The sequence below is a fragment of the Maylandia zebra genome, linkage group LG12 (assembly GCF_041146795.1).
Source record: "Maylandia zebra isolate NMK-2024a linkage group LG12, Mzebra_GT3a, whole genome shotgun sequence".
Taxonomy (NCBI): Eukaryota; Metazoa; Chordata; class Actinopteri; order Cichliformes; family Cichlidae; genus Maylandia; species Maylandia zebra.
Window position 1 is genome coordinate 18,317,613 of NC_135178.1, and position 21,970 is coordinate 18,339,582.

Sequence of the window (21,970 nt, forward strand, 5' to 3'; positions counted from 1 at the left end):
TTTCCACTGTCATCTGTGCCATTCCCACACCAAAGGCCAGCCTATGAAATAATGTGCAACACGGGACTGTTTCGAAAACGTAGTTTACTCAGCTGACCAAAGAATTAAGGAGAAAGCGGGACAAAGAAATGCAGAAAAAGCTGAACAATAATAAAAGTGTTTAAACTTTTTCAGCTAATGTGCATCTGAAGTCAAACTTAATAAGACACTATAGCACACAGTAGGAAAGGCCCTGGAGGCGGTGAAGAGTGAAACAGCGTAGACCTCACGCACTCTTTTCTCTCTCTCTCTTTCTCTGTCTTCTTCTTTTTTCAGCCCGGTTCCTTCTGCACTGTGATGTATGGCTTTTTCCTACAGTGGCTCTTCCAAAGTGCAGCTCGTGATGTCATTAATTTTATTCATACTTTATGGATGCTCTGTCTGGAAAAAATGAGAGAAAACGAAGAGGGCCGATGTGAGAAGAGAGGGAAGAAGATAGAGGGAAAGAGAGAGAGAGGCCTGGAGAGGCAAAGTGAGAGAGAGAGAGAGAGAGAAAGAGAGAGAGATGTGAAGAAGATGGCATTGCGGAAGGAGATTTTCAGTGCAGTTGCATGTATAATGAATGAGGGGGCACTTTGTTTGAAACTCCAGCCCGGCGCTTCACTTCAAGGTTTGCTGGGCAGAGTGAGGCCTTGTGCTCTCACACCAGCCACTCTCTTTATCTTGCCAATAGATGCTTTCACCTGCCACTGTGGTTCGACCCAGTGGAAAAACAAATAACCTTGGTGTGTGTGTGTGTGTGTGTGTGTGTGTGTGTGTGTGTATATAAGAACAACACAGAGAGAGAGCGAGAGAGCAGTGACAATGGAACAAGGGGTTGGGTGGAAAGGGTGAGGAGCGGGCGAGAGAGGAAAGAGGTGAGTTTGTATAACTGCAATGACAGCCAGACGATACTGAGGAGAATACTGGCACTTTGCCCGCACTTCCTAAATAGTGCTCTCTACAGAAATAGCTCAGCCTTGATATTGACTTTTGTCTGTTGTGTATGTGCGGATGTGCACATCTGTGTATGCTCAATAGCAGGACATATAGTTTCATTGTCAGGTGAAGACCTTTTTCACTTCTTATCTGTTGTTGTTTGTTGGCGGTGTGCGTGGATACTTTTCTGTTTCTCATATTCGCGCGCGCGTGTGCGTTAACGTGTGCGAGTGAGGGATCTTTATTTGCTTTTATTGTCATGGGCCAAAATGGCCTCTGTTTTATTTTTGGCCCATCTCCGGACTCGTGATTTTAAAAATAGCTGAGGAAGTGCGGGGGATACCTGCCGTGGCTCCAGCCTCCCCACAGCAGAGTCCCAGTTCCTCCACGTCACATCCATCCACCGCCGGCCCACTCCAGGCTATGACAGAGCAGCCCCTCTGGGGCCCGTGCAAACAGGATTGGACTCAGAATGAGGGTGTGAGAAAATCAGCCTCTGGAGTAAAGCGCAGAAAGGGCTCGCAGTTTAGTGCGAGAAGTCTTAGCTGACACTGTCAGATTTTGTAACGTACAGATTAGAAACCCTACAAGCTAATTCCCCTTTTTTTCTTTTCAAATGTAGTCGAGAGTAAAGATTTTAAGGGGAGTGTGTGAGAACTGGGTTTTTCCACAGTTAGTTCATGTGTGGAAGGGCACTGGCTGGCTTGCTCTCTTATCTGTCATCTGAATGCCGAGTTGTCTTGTTGATTTCATTTCTATGTCTTGCCTATGGGGCCTAACTTTGAGTCTGATCCTCACTCCCTTCTCATTGTACTCTCAATTTCTTATGGAATCATTCGACTGCAGATTTGCGAAGGCAACGAGAGCATTTAATAAATAGGGTTAGCTATAGGAGCAGAACTGGATGTTATTTAGATTTTACCATTTGACATTCATTTATTGTTTTCAAAGATTCACATTTTCCAGGGTCAAACTCATTTTTACTGTCTCACTTCTGTGGGTGGATGACTACATTTATTTTTGATTAATTCGGGTATTCTTTACAGGGCATCGTGCTCCTCAAGCCCATATCTAATTGTTTGCTTTTGAAACGACATTATTATCCCGAGATGCTCTTTCATCTGTAATTCTTTTAAACACGAGTGTCATCACTGCTACACTCTAACCCAAGATATTGTTCACCCTTTAAATGAGTGACACTCTGCATCTTGGCCCCTCATAATAGGGACCCCATAATCATATTATAAGTGGGACAAAAAAAGAGAGAGGGAGAAATCTTTAAAAAGCTCCACTGCCCTTGGTTGACTGTCTCTTTACACAGCGAATGAGAAATCTTTTTTTTTTCCCGAATGCGCTTTCACCCACCCCCCACCCCCACCCCTTTCTCTGTGAAGAGAATTGTGCTGCCTGTTATTAATGTGCTTTTGACAGCTTAATTTGATAAGCGGGGTACTTGTTAAAGAAACCTTGGATTGTTCTCACAGCAAGAACGTGTTTTTTTTTTTCCCCTCCCATGTTCTTCAAAATGGTGCCGCACAATCTGTCGATGACCCAGTTCTGAGAGATGGTCGAAAACAAGGAAGAGCAATGCAAAATCCACAGGGAGAAGAACGGAGAGAAGGCGAGAGGGTAGCAGGAGACAGAGAGAGAGAGAGAGGGAGAAAGGATACTATAACTAAGAAAGGCACTTGTGGGAAGTTAACTTAAATGATTTTCTTTCTTCTCTTACCCTCTCGCTCTTCCTCCTCCTGCACCGACCAAGCAACCTACCTTCTTGGGCTCCACTTCCCTGTAGCCTAATCAGAAAAGGAACGCTGGGAACGATGACGGGGATTAGCCTCCACTACTCGCCAGTTCCCCTTGGTTAAATACACGTGTAATGAGTTGTTTATTTGGGATAATGCACAGTAGGTGCTGCAGAAGGCCAGAACTGCCCTCGCCTCCCTCCGCCGCCGCTTACGTGCACGCACGCGGGCCCGCAGCAGATAATACATACATATAGTGAACATATAGCCCAGCCAGTTATGCAGAAATATAGACGCAGCATATGTGGTGTGAACACTGACGTGTCCAGGTATGTGCTCATACATACATTCACACACTCAATCCTCCTACAAACACACCCTCCTACTCAGATTCCCACACACAGCTGTGATGCAGGTCACTCGCTGTGGCAAGTTGTACAGAGGGAGAAAAATGGGCAGTTGCAGTTAAAGGGTTCATCTAAGTGTGTGTGTGTATCTGTGTGTGCTTTCTTGTGCATGTTCTCAGGCCTTCATTGGGTCATAAGGCTGGGGGATTTTTCTCAGGGCAGAGAAGGAGTGGAGGGGTGGAGGGTGGGTGGAATTGAATGATATGAGAAAAAAAAAATCAAGGGAAAAACCTTAAGAAGGAAAAAGGGGCATGTCGTGCCCGTTGGTCTGTGCATGCATGTGTCCAGCGCTCTTGAGGGCGTGCACAGCAGAATATGTGTGTATGTACGTGAAGTGGAAAAAGCTGTTGCTTTGCGGAGGGGACGTGCTCTGCTATCATTAGCGGAGGGGGTGAGGGGCAGGGGTAGGGTGGGAGGGGGACATGCGAGGTTATGTGAACGGTGCAGCTGTGCTCACAGCAGAGGGATTTGAGTGCAGGGAGTGGGTGGAGGGGTGGGGGTGGTGGTTTCTCCAGGCGGCCAGGTCCTTCACTGATCCACCAGCTCGCGAAGCCGATGAGAGGAGAAAAATTCAACCAAGAAACAAGCCCAGCGAAGCAAAACACAAACCCGCCTCTGCCCCTCTGTTCACTGTCCCTCCATCCCACACTCCTCTGCTCCTCCGCTCCGCCACTTTAGCCCATTATTTCCCCAAATAGGAAAAATAAATAAATAATGACTGATGGTCGATGGCAAGGATAAGAGTGCAAAAGAGAGAAAGAAGAGAGGGGGGGAGCAAGTCACGATTTATATAGAATGCCTGTTCTGCTTTTCTGCCATCCGTTTATGCATTTTCATTTCCGATTTTCAATTGAAAAACGAGATAATAATGATGAAGATGATGATGATAAAAAATAATTTATAATTAAATGTTCTCAAGTAACTATACAAGGAGTAAAGAATTGTTTTCTGTCTTTTTTTTATTCAGGGGATTTCCCCAACAACTTAACATTCAAATTTGTTTAAAGCTAACTCCACACTTCTCTTCCTTTCCCCGGTGGAAAACGAAAAGACAAAAAACAAAAAAAACTTGAAGCCCACGTAGAGAAAAAGATGGCGACGCAGACGACGACCCAAACTCGCTTGTCAAGACGTGTGATCAGTCGCCGCAGAGAGCGAGACAAGGCAGAGGTGGCTGAAAGACGACAGAACACAGAATGGCATCAGCGCGCGCTGCTAATGCATTCAGCATGCCACCGTATCCAACAACAAGGCAGAATATCACACAGCTCACTTCACAAGACATCCCCACAACAACAACAACAACAGACGCATAAACGCGCGTGCGCTTGCCGAGGCGCAGTCATGCAGCCGCACACAGGCATTCACACATGCATAAATATCGGCGCGCTGCACGTTTTAAAACCAACCATGAGGAACAAGAATTTGAAAGCAAACAAACAAGTCAGAATGTAAGCAACTGGTATGAGACTTTGTGACAGAAAAAGAAGAAAAAAGTATAAATGAAATAACAGCTTTCGTTTCATGGGAAGACAAAGAGTTAAAAAGGACAAAAAAAAATTCCTGGCAGAATCTAGCGTAAGTGTGAGCTACGTCAAAGACAATGGTGAGCGCTGAGCTAAAAATAGAGTGTGGTCAAACGGCAGTGGCGCTTTGGCGGGAGTGGTCAGCTCTGTGTGATAGAGCGGCCTTCGCAGTCGGCCACATATTGAGAGCAGAGGCACTCTGCCAAAGCTTGTAGATTCACAGCAGTAATTTAATATTTGTTTGTCTCTATTATTTCATTCTTCCCCTTTCTCCTTGTCCCTCTCTCTCGCTCTTGCTTATGAGGGTTAAGTAACAGTATGCTTTATCAGATTACTGGGTCTGAGGTCTCTTTCAAACCTCACTTTGCCATCTTGATGTTGTGCAGCTGTGCAGACTCTTTAATCACACGCTATCTTTTTTCACTCACCCTCTCCTCCCTTCTCCTAGTCCTCCCTCCTCCCTTAACATATGTTAATTGGCTGCTTTCTGTGACAAATTACGAGCGCTCACTTTGATGAGGTCGGTTTGTGATGGTGCTGGGAGTGGAGTACAGTGGAACAGCCAGACCCTCACCAGTTCCCCCTTAACCACTCCAAAAAGGAGCGCGGCACCCAGCCGATGACTAATGAGAGGCTTGGACTGGGTCTGGCCTGGCTCGAGCCTTGGTGGGGCCACTCCCCTAAACAGAGGCTGATCTGTAGGTACCGTATGCCGCCACACGCCCTCCACACTCCATACAACCTTTTGCCTCATGCACCCCACCGCCACCACCCTTCCCCTGGGAACTGTAACGCTCTGTGAGAGCAGAAGAGTTCAGGCTGTGTGGTGGAAAAGACTCGCGTTACGCAGTTGTGCGCGTTACACGTTATATATATGTATGTATTGTTTTTCTTTTCTTTATGAGACTGGACACATTTTCAGTGCTTTGTTTCACTTTTGCGTTTACGGCTGTCTTTACGTTCGAGGCTTAAAACAAAAGCCCAGTAGTAGCATAAATTATAGATGCGGCACATACAGCTTGTGTCTCAGGTTTACATTGAGCAGCATGTGTGTGTGCATGTGTGTGTGTGTGTCTGTGGTGAAAAGGCAGTGCCTGGAAACATTAAACCAGCCATGCTTAAACAAACACTTACAATGGAACAATCTCTGTTTAATGATGCTCAGCATCAACAGGGAAACAATGCTCACCAATAATCAGCACAATCAGCTTGCGGTAACAAAAAGAAAGAAAGAAAGAAAAAAAATGACATCATCCAAGTAGTGTGTTCTGTATTCTTTTTTTTGTGTGTGTGTTCTTAAGTGTTGTTAGTGGTAGGGTGTAATAATGTGGCTGTCTCCTGCCAGTCTGTCATGCAGTTTCGTGTTCTCGGTCTCTTTTTCTACCTCTGTCTCTCATTCTTACTCACTCTTTTTCTCCCTACTTTATGATCTAGGTTACTTGGTTTCCTAGCAGAGCACAGGGACCGGAGGAAGAGAAAAAGAAAAAAGAAAAACAGAAGGTCGAATCTATGAAGGACATGCTTGTTGAAGTGTGCAACCTTCTACTTCTCTGCAAATTACCCACACACTGTGCATAGAGTCAAAGCGGAGCTGTGGCTCCCATTTCAGCTCCGCAAGGCTGTGACCATGACATGTAACGCTGCTGGGAGCATCGCAGCTACGGGAGAGGTGCCGATGTACCGTCAGCTCCGGCGCTCGTTCATCGCGGAGGACAAAAATATAATCGTTTTATATAATGGTATCGTTGTGGACTCTAAATTTGCTGATGAAGCGAGAAAAGGAAAAATAGTAAATTCCACAGCTTCCTCATAGGTCTGCCTGTCTGTACATGCTGACTTAGTTCCAACAACCTCAAAAAGGGAAATTGTTCTATTTATCTCTTCCCATCAACAAAATGCAAAAGAGATAACAGCCCATAAGCGACTTCTCATTTCCATAGCTACCAAACTGAAGCACACACACACACACACACACACATATATATATATATATATATATATGTACACACAAACAAACTGGGTGACAGTATGAAGTTGGTGAACAAAACTGCACTCGGCCCCTTGCAGTTGCGTGAGGGTTAGCCATGTTAGCATTAGCCTGAAGGCCTTAATTGAGGCCAGGAGGGAGCATTTAATAATTGCTGTCACAAGATCAAATTTAATTCTCCTCTCTTCACAGCCACCACTGCTGTAGGGTAGAGTGAAACAAATTGTCATCAGAGATTTCTAAATGAACAAAGCTTTTAATTAGGGTGATTAGAATACTGTGGCATAGAGGAAGACTAAAGGGTGGGGGGTGTGATGAAATCATCAGTGGATTGTCTTCACCGTGATGTGTGGCTTTGATACAGTGTGGGGTGAAGAGTTGGGGCACGCGACTGCTATGGGAAGTTGTCTGTATCTTATAAGTCAGCAACTCGTGTCGCCCTAGAAATTATATCCTATTGGAGCAAATTCTTTTACCGCTTTCAGTGTGGAGCGAATTAAATCTAGCTGTTCAAGAACTGTATTTTTTTATGAGTGCTGCAAGAGCTCCTAACCGGCGCTGACATTTTTTCTGTTCAACCAGATCGATACGTTTTGCTAGTATCTAAAAATACACATAAAAAATTATTAATGTAATATTTCCTCAATTAAAAGAGGATGCTCTATTTAAAGCCGTGCCTCTGTGTCTGCTGAGCGGGCACCGCCGCAGACAGGAACAAAGGCCGAACCCAGAATGTTGGCCGGCCGTCTCTCACCTTAATCTTGTTGCATGTTCACAATAAAAGCCTCAGTTAAACAAAGTAAATAAATAATAGGTTGTTTCTATTAAAAGAACTTTTAATTTGAAATGGCTGCATGATGTGTTTAAAATTAAGCTGGCTGCTCTGTGTCGTATACAGTTCAGCTACAGCTGTTGTGTGAGTGTTTTAGGTCCCTTGGTTGATGACCGTCTCTGTGTTGGTAGAGATAAGCGAGTGCCAAGTACTCAATTGTTTTTCTGAGTTTTATCCAGAATGAGTCACTGTCCTCTAACAGACTGGTGAAGTAACTTTAACGTAGTCAAGGGAAACGAAGGTTTGTCTCATTAACAAGCCTGCTTCAGACAAAGACCTGTTACATTCTGCGGCTGAGATAAATAAAGGAACCGGGTTAACTTTCAAATCTTTACTGACATGTCCAGCCAAACAGACACTATTTCTTTCTTATGATTAGGGGCAAAATTTTCTTCAAAATGTATTCACTATTAGAAATTACTTGTATATATAAACCTCAATCCTAGGAGACAGGGTTGGAGTAAGCATAGCCCCTGCAGTAATGAGGCCTTAGCTTCAGTTTGAAACCTCTTGACTCAAAACACACATACACACAGTTTCTGCCCTTCTCCCCTCCCCTCCGACTGGAGAACATTGCTAACATCCCGAGACATTGTCATACTCGGCAGAGTACATAATTGGGTGAATATGTCAGTGCTTTGTGTTCTTAGTGACATGACTCCCGGCTGTTCCTGTGGGGGGCTGGGTGTGCTCACTAAAGGGTTTCTACTGCAATTTTGTTACATTTGGCTTATTGTTCATTATGGTTTTACTTGTATTCTTCTAAATCCAGATAAGCATGTAACTCCTTATCCGTGCACGCAGACCTTGTCCTGTGACAGTGTGGTCATTTAAGCACGTGTGTGCATTAATTTTCTGTTCCTGTACCTTTAGTGTCAGCAGTTGGTCGCACCTGGGTCCTTCGGTAAACGTGGAAACATGCGAGTTGAGACAGTGGTTAATGCTGACTGAAGGGTGAGAGAGGGGGAGAGAGAGATGAAGAAGAAGTGAAAGAAACTGTGGTGGTGATGATAAAGTGAAACCTAGTGAAGTTATTTGTGTTTAAACATCAGATGTGTGTATCGCCACAATCAGCACCACTTCCATATTCAAAACCATTTTGATACCTCTAATTTCAGCCTCTCACACTGTACACTGATCTGTCGGGTACTTTGTCACCTCTTTTAAGCTAATCTTTCTTTTTTTTAAATATATAACTTCTATCTATGCATTATGCTTTAATTCAGCCATTGTCACTTCTTATGCTCGAGCCACGGAAAGACTGAATGTACGAAATGGTGATTCACTCCAGTCTTTCCGGGGCCTCTCCAAAATGTGGCTTGCCTATGCTTCTGCTTTTTCTTCTCTTCTCCTTTTTTCACTGATACCATTTTTTCCAGCTTGGTTCAAGAGTATGTTTGTGGCGAGCCGCGGTCCTCAAAATGTATTTATATATCTCTGATGTTCGTAAGTCACAGTCACAAAAAACAAAAAGCTGCTGAGAATTGAGCCACAACAGCCAGTCCATCTCCCTGTTGCTGTCGAGCTAGCTTTACCTAGCTTTAGTGTGGGCCTGTTTGCTCATCTACCTTTGGCCTAGCAGCTGCTGCTTACAGCCCTTGGCCTCCTTTCAAACAGAGGGGTTGACGCATCGTGTCAAATCATTTTGTCCTTGGGGCAGGCAGCATTAGGTTATGGAAAGATGGCTCTCACCTGTCTCCGTACTGGCTCTGACGGATGGCTACCTATCTGCGTTGCAGCTCTGATGGCCCAAGGCCTGCATTTCCTGGTGCTGAGTGAGACGTACAGCTGCCCAAACGAAGGGCAGACCTCTGTACACTGTCGCCTCCATTTCTATTCACTCATCATATCAATGTGATACTTTAAAATTTTAGAAAAATGCAAAAGTGATTATATAGACACATTACTTGTGGGAGCGTCCGTAAACGCTTTCACAATTAAACATGTCTGTAAGCTTTCTTGTAGTTTACACGAAAAACAGACACATCATCATTTATGCATTAGTCCTCCAATTTACATTCACTCTCTAAATTATTTTATAATCCTAATGCCTTAATTTAATTTGAAAATGTTTGGCAAAGTTTGCTGCTGTGATGAAAGCCACAGCAAAGTAAACAGAGAATGAATAAAGAAGAAGAATGACGTTCACCGCATCAAGGTACTTTTCTTCATGGGGATATTTTGACACTCCCCTCACAGGTATGCATTTATCACAAAAGATGCTCAGATGTGTTCAAAAGTAAAAAATAAAAAAAAAGTTTAGGGGGGTGTGCAACCAAGAACAACTAAAAATGCACTCATAACAAACCTGACAAATTCTTTTGTTCAAAAATGTTGAAACCAGTGAGTGTTTTCGTCTGATGCGTCACAGAAAGATTATGATTTCAACATTTATTTTTTTGCCTTTTGCTTTGATTCATGAGTTCCTGCATAACCCCCCACCCTACCCCGCCCCCACACTCCTTCAAAATATGTCATAGCCTTACAAAACCAAGAGACACGTTTTGAGGAACTAGAAGTAACTGAGGCCTGAAGTATTTCGTATTGAGAAAAACATGGTTTCTGTTCATTTGTCCTCTGGAAATGAGAGGGGAGCGTAGCAGTTGAGTTTTGAACCCTAATTCTTACCCTGCGATTTGGGGAAGGAAAGACCTTCAGCACCTTTGATTGTCTATGTCTGCTGATGTCACATCCTTCCCCCTCCCCGCGTATCTGTGTTTACTTCCCGTCTTTCCGTCGTTCGAGACCAGGCAGTGCTACTGTTGTAAAAATCAGTTTGAAGTTTGAAATTCAGGTATTAGGTTTTAAGTTAAAGTGGGGTTGGTAAGGAATTGAGACGTCACCTTGAGGACTTATTAAAATATATTTATAAATATTTATTTACTTTGTTCTATAATGTCTCTCACACTATAAGTTGCTGGGAGAGTGTCTAAAACTTGTGCCAATCAGAGACTAGTGGCTCACTTTGCTCCTCATCAATAGACGGGTGTCTCAGTTCTAAGGCACCTAGAGATTGAAAATAGAATACATGAGAAAGCGTCCCTGTCTCGGTAATGATACAACTAAACCATGATCTAATAGAGAGAGACAGGTGAAGACATATCCTCCAACACACATATACGTGCACACTTACACAGCAGCCTCTCAGTTTCAAGTTTAGCTCGAATGCTCACTGGGAAAAAAAAAAAGAAGAAGAAAAAAAGGAATGAACACATTATAAGATGATCCACCGCTATCACTCTAATCCCCAGATGTACATGTTGCTAATCTCTTTAGCTGCTAACATGTTAAATTAGCCCTAATATCTGCTGAGATTCAAAACCATAGAGGCCCACCTACGTGTGGGCTACCGCCCAGGTTTAGGTCACTCGCCTCCCCCTTCACTCAAAAAAAGATACAGACTCTGGAGGGAGGGAGGGGGGGGGGGGGGGGGGGGGGGGTGGCAGTGATAGCCATTCGTCACCCTGCCTATCTTGCTCTGACAGATGGGGAGTGTGGCGTGCCACATAGAGGAGTCACTGCCTGTAATGACATTAGAGGCACAATGAGACCTGATACACATTTTTTTTCCATCCTGCCTAGCCATCAACTTGCTCCTTTGCTTGATTCTTCCCCGCCTCTCATTTCTGCTGCTGTTATGCCTTCTTCTCGCCTTACAGAAGATAAAGTGTTGTCTGCTGCTATTTCCAAATCAAAAGTACAAATGCACAAAGTGCACATTTAACATGCAAACATGCACATAGCTGCAGCAAAAACACAAGAAAGAAACCTCCGAAAAATCTACACTGAAAAAATGAAAACAGTTTCCGAGCCAAAAAAAAAGAGTTTCCTACATAACAGAAAAACTCGCGTACAAATCGAGCACCGCGAGTGTGTACTGACGTTGAGATTGTTTTGTGTAAAATGGTATTAAAACATTTTTTTTTCTATCCTCGTCTTCCAGGAAATGGGAGTTTATTTAAAAACGAGAGCGTTTATTTAAATGTACCATACACCTCCTAAAAGGTTTACTTACTGCAGTGTAAGATGTTATTTCAAATTCTCACAACCACATTTCCCATGAGGGACGGAGGACACTGGCATTGCACTTGTGCACACAGTTCATTTACAGTTGCCCCAGTTTTGTTTTTACGTTTCTCACAGAAATTCTCTGAATGCAGAAATAATCTCAACAGATGGTTGTGCACAACTTTAGTTCTTGGAAGTGGATCGTGTGTTCATTTCTCCTTATTTATTGCCACGTCCATCCACCTCATTCACAGAAAAAGGGGGAAAAAAAAACACAAACTGAAACTGTCTTTCAAAATGATGAATTAGCCCTGAGCATGAGTTAAAGTAAAGTTCCTGTTTTTTGTTGCCCCCTGATTCAAAGAAGTCATCTTCAGTGTATGTCCTCAATAACAAAGCCACATTAACAAGCACCCTACAGACGTCTATTAGAATGTGAAAAAGTGCCATGTGCTGTATATTAGTTTTTAGTGACTAAACACTTGGGAGAGGCGACCTAGAATCAAGCCTTGTGGTGCACTGAGTGTATATGTTCTCATTGTCCTCTCAGCTACACTTCTGAGACACAGAGAGAAAATGCTCATTAGATCTATGTGCTGAATTGCTCCTCTCTCTCCATCTCTCCCATCCTCCCCCAACCTTCATATCTCCCTCTCTGGCTCTCTCCCTCTCTCTCTCTCTCTCCATCCGTCTGCTTAACAGATGGGAGGGTCGTGGGCACAGCTCTTCCCCTCCCCCTGGAGAGGCCTGGTGCCTGTTCAAAAGATCCCTCTTTATGCTTCTCTCCATTTCTCTGTTTTTCTCCCAGTGCTCTTCTTCTCTTTTTATTGTCACCTTTAAAGCTCGAAGATACGATAAAACCGGCAGAGGCATAACCGTCGTCCTTCAGCACGCTCGGTGCCGGCGTGCCCTCTGACCTTAGCATTTGCCCACCCCGGCCTCCTTCCAGTTACCACACATTAGTGTGAATACAGGCATACCGCTAGTCAACAAGTCTACAGAGTATAACGGAGCTCTTTTGTTTATTCTTCATCTCCCACAGATTCATTCCCTATTTGCCTGCTTCGGGATTAGTAAATTGGCTTAATGTGCAAGTTTGCTAGGTTGGTTTTTTTTTTCTGCTGTCTTGCACCATGTGTCTTCATTTTTTTGTTTTGTTTCTTTCTCATCCTCTTTGCCCTGTCAAGGTCAGATGTCAGTGTCGCTGCCTTGCAAGACATTCCTGCCAAGGACAACTGTGTTGTCCCACTTGACCACGTTCACTAAGCAGTGCTTATTTCCTGCTTTCCCCTCCACTTCACTGTCTTGGCGTCACGAGGCTAAATTGGATTTAGTGATTCACTGCTAATCTGTTAAGTTAACCGATGATCTCTCCAGCACTGGGGAAGGGAACGCAATGGGGAAGTGGGCACTTGTTCTTTTTTTTGTTTTGTTTTTTGTTTTTTTTACCCAGGAGCTGCCTGGCACCCATAAGGGACGGGGGTGGGTGTGAGGAAAAGTGAGGGGTGGTGGCAGGAGTGGGGAGGGGAAGTGGGGGGGGCAACTTGAGTTGTTGTTGTTGTTGTGTAGGAGGAGGTAAAGGAAGCAGGAAAAAGATGGGATGGGGAAGGAGGCTGGGTGAAGTTAAGAGGCACCAACATGGGGGTAAGCAGCAGCAGAGCTTCACCTCAGGGAGCGTTGGCTGGTGCTCAGAGCCAAAAGCGGGGATTAAATGTTCAGGACACGAGCTTAATCTTAGTGTTAATGTTACGTAAGGCCTAAGGTGTTGCCCCAGCGGGTGTTGACATTGAGAGGTTCAACTCTGCTCAGCGTGCTGTGGGAGGAACACGGAGGAGGTGCAGGCCAGGAGGCAGGGATCATGAAGGTAACGCCTCCTTGTTTGGAGCGATGCCCGGACTGGGTAGTGTTGAGTACAAAGACTGGGAGGGGATGATGCTGTCAGCCTGTGATTGAGGTACGCTGGCTTGATTGATATCCTTGTCTGGCTGTCTTGTGCCAAGCGCCTTAGTGTTGGCTTGTAATCCTAGTTTGTCTGACAACATCCTTTTTTGTTTTCTTCCACAGGGCAGCTCTTTGTGTGTCTGTCTACGGATGGGTGTGTTTGCACAGAGCAATGCTAAAATGTTTTGGATAGCCTCTTCAGAGCTGCCACAGAGTTATTTTAGATCTTGTTATTATTATGATGGTGCAGTCCGGCTGTTGTCCTAACTGCCAAATGACGCATTTATGTTCGTATCTCAGTTCTTCCATGAGTGGGTGTATTCCAAACCATCATCTCAGGAAGTTTTTTGTCATGCATTTCATTATTGTTGAGACTGTATTGTCTCACTTTTTTCAGTTTTTGTGTGATGGACATTTTTGGCAGGCAATCTTATAAAATCCATAAAAATCAATGCAATGCTGTTTCTTTAATACAATGTAATATACTTACCAAATCCGTGTTTCGCATACATACACTGAGAAGGCCTCAATTATAATGCAGGATTCTAAATTTTGAGTCGTGAATAAAGCACAGAGCCTGCATTTCATGCTGCAAATGGAAAAGATAGCTACAGCCTTGCTTGCGCTACAGGCCTTGGTCTGTCATTAAGAGCCACTGCATCCCTGGATGTCTCTATTATGAGTTTTCATTATCAATGTCCTACTCTCTAGCACAAAAAGGTCAAGTGCATAGCAATGTGCTGCATTCACCTGAGGGGTTCAGATCTTTCTTGTGCATGTTACTCAATAAATACATGGATTCAGGTTAGCAGGAGGTAAAAAAAAAAAAAGGAAAGGAAGTGCATTACAATGTGCAGGTATGTGTGCAGGAGTGCGCAAAGGAGAGAATATGAGAGAGTGAGGAAAAGAGCAAGGGTGTTTGAGAAAAAGGAGAGAGAGAGAGAATGATAGAGAGAGAGACTGAGACTGACATGTCTTTTGGTGAAGCGGTGTCGTCTTCCACATCAATGTCTGATGCTTGTGCTGCCAGGTGCCGGAAATCTGGTTCAGAAAGGAGAGAAGAGAGAAGAAGGGGAAAGTAGAGAAAAAAAGGCAGGGTAGATGGAGGATTTTTTTTTTTTTTTCATGTGACGGCGTTGACAGCTCCCCTGCATTGCACTGAGCTTAAATAATGGGATGCTCATTTGCATAACGAGGGACGTTATCACCTCTACTGTCAAAAGAAAACACAACAACAGTTCTTCTGCTCCTCCCTGAGATAGATTGGGTTGGCCTACTTTAGCACTCTGGAGAGATGCACTGGAGCTCTGGCTTAGCCAAGCTCACACAAGAGCACACAGTTATGCGCACGCACACACACAGATGTACATGCACACGTGTACACACACACACAGTCGCTCAGTCATGCAAACTTTTCAGAGCGCAACTCTGCTCTTCCGCCCATTCAGTCCGGCGCTTCAGCTGCTGGCCTGCACCTCTGGAACACAGGTACACTCACATTAAACTGTGCACGCGTTTATTGGCTACTCCGATATCTTCCGGACATGCAAGGGTTTTTTTCTCCAAGAAACCATTGTGTATCAAACTGTTATGTTGCCACATTTTACTTATTTTTACAAAGGCTTTGTTTTACCAGAACATGGCAACACTCTTAGGTCCTCGTTTTTTACATCTGTATACTATCCTAGCATATCGCATCTGCCATTTTGGAGATGAGCTGCAGATAGAGTAGAAAAAAGTCGCGGCTGGCAGCTCCACTGTCAATACAGTGCAGTTTCATGGGAAGAAACAAAATGTATTTCTCAGTGTGGAGGTAATGTTACAGTGTTGGTGATTAGAGCGTTTAAGTTAGCGGCACTTCCAAAACACTGTCAAACTCTCTGTGAACGAGGCGAGATCCTGACAGTGCTGTCTCCTCTCATAGTCGGTGCCTAGGAAGAAAAAAAAATGCAAAAACTGATTTGCATGATATCGACAGTGAAAAACACAGCGGTTCTCACAACATTGTTGACAGATTCTTTGTCTTTCTTCACCCTCCCTTGTGGCTGCCACGATGCCACTTTTATTATTTTTTTTTCCCTCTCAGTATTTTGCCATATTTCATTTCATTTAATGCTTATTCTCCCCGACCCCTCCCTTCTGTCTTGCAGGTACAGATGCTGAAATCTTTGAGTTGATTGAAACAAATAGAAAGCAGGAAAAAAAAAGAAGAAAAGACAAAGCAAAGGAAGAGCTGAAACGTGAAGAGAACCGGAGAGAGAGAGAAGAGAAGAAGAAAGAGAAGAGAGAAGAAAGCTTGAAGTTCTTTAGAAAGAGGAGAGAAAGAAAGAGACGGGGACGATGGGGAGGAAAAAGATTCAGATCACGCGGATTATGGATGAACGCAACAGACAGGTAAGTCCCGGGGGGATGGGAGGATGGATGAGTATGAGGATGGGGGAGAAAAGGGTGGAGGAGGGAGGAAGGAGAAACACCCTACACCCCACATAGCTCTTAACAATGAAGGTTTCTGGGAGTCTGGGCAATATGCGAGCTGGGAGACAGAGCAGTCCTTGCAGGGAAAGTACAGATATTGCTTTTGGTGGAGGAGTTCCATCAGCTTAGAATAGCAATGTTTGTTTCCCTTCAATCTAACAATCCAGTGTGAGGACACGAGGAGTGTACAGTGTTTCCTAAAATGGATTTTGCTTTAAAACTGTTGGGATTTTTAAAGCACATTCTGCATATCGCAGAGAAGTCTGAGGGGTGCAGCCTACGCTCAACTGAAGCACCCTTCACACACCCAAGCCCTCACACCATGCCACCCTGTTTAGCTCCCTGCCAGTGGAATATTACCGGGCAGAGGGTGGTACCACCAGTGAGGCAGGGTGGAGGAAAATATAAACAAACAACCAAACAGAGGGTTCGGGATGGTCTGAAATGACACACTGGGACGCAAACACTGAAATGCTATTTTTCTCGAGCTAAATCAGTAACAGTGGAAGTGCTGTAGCTTTCCTCTGCCTAGAATAATACACATTAATTTAAAACAAAATGTCAACAACCAATGTTAAGAGTCAAAGAATCCTCTTAACGACAGCTGGCATCACTTGAGACTTGGGATAATAAATTGTGGACACTACTGTCTCAGGCAGGAGACAGAGCTCTCTCACTGCCCTTGAGGCCCACAATCGATCACTTCCTGTGGCATAGCTGACCACTGACACTTTGTCAGCTTCCTGGCAGCCCAATTGGATCCATACGTTGCTAATGTGGCCCCCGGATCACAGGTCAAACACACACACACCAGCACACACACAGTTCTGAACACAATCCGTTTCAATGCTGCTTGAGACTTCTACACCGCGTGACATTCTCAATAGTATTTCTGAGCCATTTCACAATGTGCTTTTTTCAAACACTCATATGTGGCCGGAGCAAAGGCTCGGTGAATTGATTGGAGTGTGCCGGGGGAGTAATTGAAGTAGATGTTGGCCCTTGTCGTGACTAAGCTCAAGTGTGTTTGCAAGAAACAAGAAGATAATAGGAAGTGTGTAAGAAAGTTTGCGTGCTGGACTCGAAGAAGGTCACATCAGAAATGTTGTTTCTCAGAATCACAGATGCAGCATAAAAAGAAAGAGTGTAACCAAGAGTCATGTATAGAGACAGTTTTTGAAAAGTATGGAGGATGTGAGATGGTATATCTTTGTTTGTTATTGAGAGAGCCAGACGGACAGACAGGCAGAGAAACAAAGAAAGAGCAAGGAAGAGGTCACCGAGTTTTAGATGAGGACTAAAACTATCGTGTTTCAGCAGCACCCACACTTCCTCCTTGCTGTTATCTCAGCCCTCCTCTCTTATCCCACCTAAGAATGGGCCCGGGCTCTTCGACTCCTGAGGAAAAGGAGAGAAAGAGGGAGACAGGAAGGACACCTGAGGGAAATCGATGCCTGAGATATCCGGGCTTCACTTACAGGGAGAGGAGAAGGAGGCAGGAGAAGAGACTGAGGAGAGAGAAAGGGTTCATTGGGAAAAGAAAATCAATATATCGCAGGATTTTGTTGTTTTGATCCTTAAAACCATAGAGTGCTCGTTGATATTATGTACTCATTGTTGCTTTTAAGCGATTTCGATTCCTCCTGATATTATATCATCGAGTCATGTGGAAAGCACCACATGTTCTGTGGAGCATAATGTCATAAAACCTACAGCCTAAAATAAAAATGACATCACCGTGTTTTGAAGAGGCGGATATCACAAGACAGGGACGGAGACAGACACAGAAACTTAAATTTTCTTTTTTAAAGAAAAAAAACCAGAAGCTCAAGCTTTACATATTTTCACTTCCTTTTTGAGGAAATGTCCCAGAGCCTGAGCCAAATAAACACCAGAGGACTTTTTGCAGTGTTGCTTTTGACCTCACATTCTTCACATACTTTCAGTGTTTTACGTGTTTCTGAAAGCCCTTCTACAGCCTTAGCAGGTTACGATCTTGTTTGAATATTGTTATAAAATAAAATATATTGTTATTTTCCATAATATTCATTTCCAAAAGTTTTGGGAGTTGCATAAAAAACAAAACAGGATATGGCGCAATTCCTGCATTGTCCTTCAATACAATATATAGAGCGACTGTAACATTTCCTTGGTTATGACACTCTTTCTAACGCAGCCCTCTTTGGAGTGGCACCACTCTGTGTAGCTGTCAACGCTACCTTTCCACCTACAGGGCTTTAGTGCCTCCTCACCCCTGCTCTCCATGCAGCTGCACCATCATATTGGGCACAGGGCCTGGCTCTCTCTGGGCGGCCACTTTGGGCTGCCACCTCCAGGCCCCGAAACACTTCCCAAGAGCAGTGGCAGAGGGGCCAGGCCTCCCTGGCATTGACTGGCTGCCCGGAGTGCTGGACAGTGGGCAGCAGTGTGTGAGCCCTGGCTCCAAGCCGCCCGACCACTCAGACCCTCTCCTAGCCTCGGGCACATGAAAGAGCCCCCTGTGTCATAAACTCATGGGCTGTTCACAAAGAGCAGACTCTTGAGCCAGCTTGCAAACGCGCACAGATGGACAGGCGCACACAAGTTAAACGTACAGGTGTGCGCACGCGCCCGCACGCGTCGACACCATGGGCGTAGACCGATCGTAGCACACACCTTAGACGGTTCATTTGGAGCCTTTGTTAACGCAGCAGTGACAAACGCATATGTGTATGCACATGTACACATCTAAAAACACATCTATCTCTCTGGAGCCCGTGTTGTGCATCGACTAATTTGTTGCAATTGGCTCTAATTAGTGTTACCTCTCCAGCCAGTCTGCTCAGTGGGCTTAATTTAGGATGACTTGTTTGTGTGAATCATTGTGTTTGTGTGTGTGCGTCTTTGTGTCGGACATATGGGTTTCATGGGGGAAGGGACCCGAGGCCAAAGGTTAAACATGTATCAGGTCATCAGTGACAGGAAGTAAAACACGAGGATCTCCCAACTCCCCCAAACAACAGCCATACCAGCACACACTCGGCCAAAAGAAGCTTTAAAAGTGCGGTGACTTTGTTTTTTGGTGTGTTTTTAAAAAAAATTTCTCTCTGGTGAAGAGAGCCACGTTAACTGCACCGCTGTCGCTGTAGTAAGAGGGTCTTTTTGTTTCTACGACAAAGCGTTCTTCCCTCCAATCAACAGTACCAGGGTGAGAAAATGTGCGAGTGACATTAACAGCAGGAAAATAATGAGGCCCACAGGGTAGCTCCTCACCCCTGCACCCCTCCTCTAATTCCCTGTTTCCCACCTTCTACCATCTCGTTCATTTACCACACAGAGTGGCACTCCTTTCTATCGTGTGTTCAGCTAACCTGTGGGCTCGCTAAGCTCTCACCTTCACTTTGTTTCCCCCATCTTTTCCGCTCATTTTTTTTTTGTCTCATCCGCCAGTTCGTCACTTCACTCTAACCACTCTCCCCACTACAAAGCATCAATGTTATAGCTTTCGATAGTTCCTTTCCTTTGTGTGCTCTGGAATTCATCCCTTTTTGAGCTATTAAAAGAAATCTGTGTATTAATGAAAGCATATTTTGCTGGATAAGTAAAAAAAATTAAAAATAGAGGGCATACCATAAAAAGTTTGTTGCTAATGACACCAGCCTTTTTATTTGGCCTTGGTTTTATTAATTTTTTTTTCATCTATAACTTTCAGATGAGCTCGTAATCTGCAGATCATTTGCACTCTCACCAAAATGTTCTCATGTATTAATAAAAATAAAAAATAAAAAATGGGGTAATGTGGTTTTCTTCCGAACTGATTACCGGAACAATCAGACACACATGTAGATAAAGTGAAATGAGTTTAAACCAATTAGTTCCCTGTTTTTACTTATTTTCCTATTGCGAAAATCTGCTAAAAGTAAAAATAGCATCCCTTGCATAAAGTATACAGCCTCGGCCTCAGTGCCACACTGACAGTTTATACCCTTCAAATGGATGACAGCAAAGTTATTTTTGTCTTTCTGACCACTAACTTGGGCCTTGCAAATGTGACATCCCCTTTTTTTAGTCAGCGGGTATATCCTTTTCCAGTTGCGGTTTTTCAGCATAAACAAGAACATGCTGAGATGTAATTACTTGCTCGGCTAAGAAAAACAATCTAAACTGGCGTGGACTTGAAGACATCTATGGTTGTACCTGCCATTATTAAGCTATCACCATTAATTTTCACACGCAATTTTTTAACTAACGTGGGATTAAGATACAAAACGTTTGGACCACACTCTCTCCCGCTCTTCGGTGTACAGTGCACCCTGTGATAGGATGACGAGTGGGGTTTTTGAGGAGAGAGAAGAGCACGGCATATATTAGAGGTGGGACAAAGCCTCTTTTGTCGTAATGCCTGTCTTAACAGCGTCTTGGCTGTGAGGCAAAGTTCAAGCCAAGGTCTTCGGCTCCTCTTATTCCTTTTGCGTAAGCTCGTGTCTTCCTGCTCGGCCCCTGACAATGGGATAAGTGTTTGTTTCAAGTCAAATCTCGCTGCTCCATAGGTGACTGACATCTATGTGTGTGTGTGTGCATGTGTGTGTCTTCACATGGCCATGTTTGGTTTGCTAACCAGCAGTTTTTTGGTGCCTGTCTCCCCACTCCTCCTCTTCCTTCGCCTCCTCCTCCCCCAGGGAAGCAGGCAGGAGGTGGGAAGCAGAAGCGAAGCCATTGTGAAGGGGAAGCCACTGGCCTCTTCCTGTTATGAGAGGAAATGCATACAAATGTGCTTCCTGTGCGTCCGCCCCCTCTTTTCTCCTCCGTCTTTCCCCTCGTCTTTCTCTCACCCATGTGGCAGAGATTCAGCCTCTCTCCCCTCCTTTCTCTGTGTCCCTCTGCTTTTCCTGGGTGTTTCTCTCCATGTGAGCCAGATCAAATGCAGCAAGCGGAGAAGAAATTATTAAATTTTTATACATTTGTTTGAATTACTTTTTTTTTTGTTTTTTTTTCACCAGTCATTTTCTGGTGATAGCACACCAACTCACAAGCTGACAGAAAAAAAAGAAAGAAAAACAAAAACAAATTAACTCAAATTTGTTCAATAAAAATTTACAAAAGAGAGACTTTAACAGGGCAGCTAATGGTAACGCAGCTGAGTGGTTGCTGGGTTGTCTGTTTGTGTGTGTGCATTAGTCTAAAGCTCTCCTGGGATGGGTTTGTGGAGGAGGATAGGGGTGAGTGAATAAGATGTGTGTTGCAGCGAGTGTACAGTTTACGAATAGTTTAGTTCATGTAAATAAATGCCCAGAGTAGTACTTAATAATTGTTTGTAGATGCTGTGGAAGTGTGGGGATGATTTAGTGTCCTTCACAGGGTCTTTTGAAGGTAGTCGTTGCCGAGATCTCTTCTATAACTGAGTAATCTCTTAGGAGCTTAAGCTTGTTGAAGTAACATTTGGACTTTCTGATACTTGCGAGGTTCCCCTGCACATGCATTCATTCAACCTTTGCAAGGTTCAGGCCAAACTTCCTAATTCTGTCTTTTTCTTTTTTTTTAATTGAAGAACGAAAATCAGAAAGCATCACGTTGAGACATCACTGAGATTTGAGTTCTGATAAACTCGTTTTTTGCATATTTTATGGGAAGAATTTATGTGTCAGGGTTAGAATTTGAATATGGTTAGACTAGCATGCCAAGACATCTGTAAAGTAATGTGTCCCATTCCAATTGGTTTAGGTCTTTACCTTCAACGATGACCAAAAATAGTCAACGCATTTTTCCTGCGTACTTGTATGTGTGCTTTTATGTGTGTGAAGATAGGTTTCACACTCTCGTTACCAATATACTGTGAAAAGACACAGTTGGGTTCACACTCACACACTCGCACTGTTCCATGCACGGCACTGTAATGTCATTCTCTCTGTTATTAACATAGTGATGTGACTAACAGCACCCACTGACCAAGGAAACAAAGATTAAACCCACACTGACATATGGGTGGTTTACAAAATGTTTTGTGTTTTAACAGCAAAGACAGAGGACTCATTGAGTAAAAGAAATGTATCAGATTTCAGATCCATCCATTTGCATGTATAGCAAATGTAAATGTTTATGATTTTTTTTTAAAG

At 44.0% G+C, this 21,970-nt stretch overlaps 1 protein-coding gene across 15 annotated transcripts in view; it reads left to right on the forward strand.

Annotated features, from left to right (window-relative positions):
- mef2cb (myocyte enhancer factor 2cb) overlaps positions 1 to 21,970 on the forward strand; it is a 69,044-nt gene that overhangs the window by 15,534 nt on the left and 31,540 nt on the right. For all 15 annotated transcript variants that reach the window (XM_076890795.1, XM_023155407.3, XM_023155408.3 and 12 more), the window contains one exon: positions 15,554 to 15,797. In XM_076890795.1, the coding sequence (XP_076746910.1) occupies positions 15,744 to 15,797 (54 nt within the window). In that variant the 5' untranslated portion in view covers positions 15,554 to 15,743. The remainder of the gene's footprint in view (positions 1 to 15,553; positions 15,798 to 21,970) is intronic.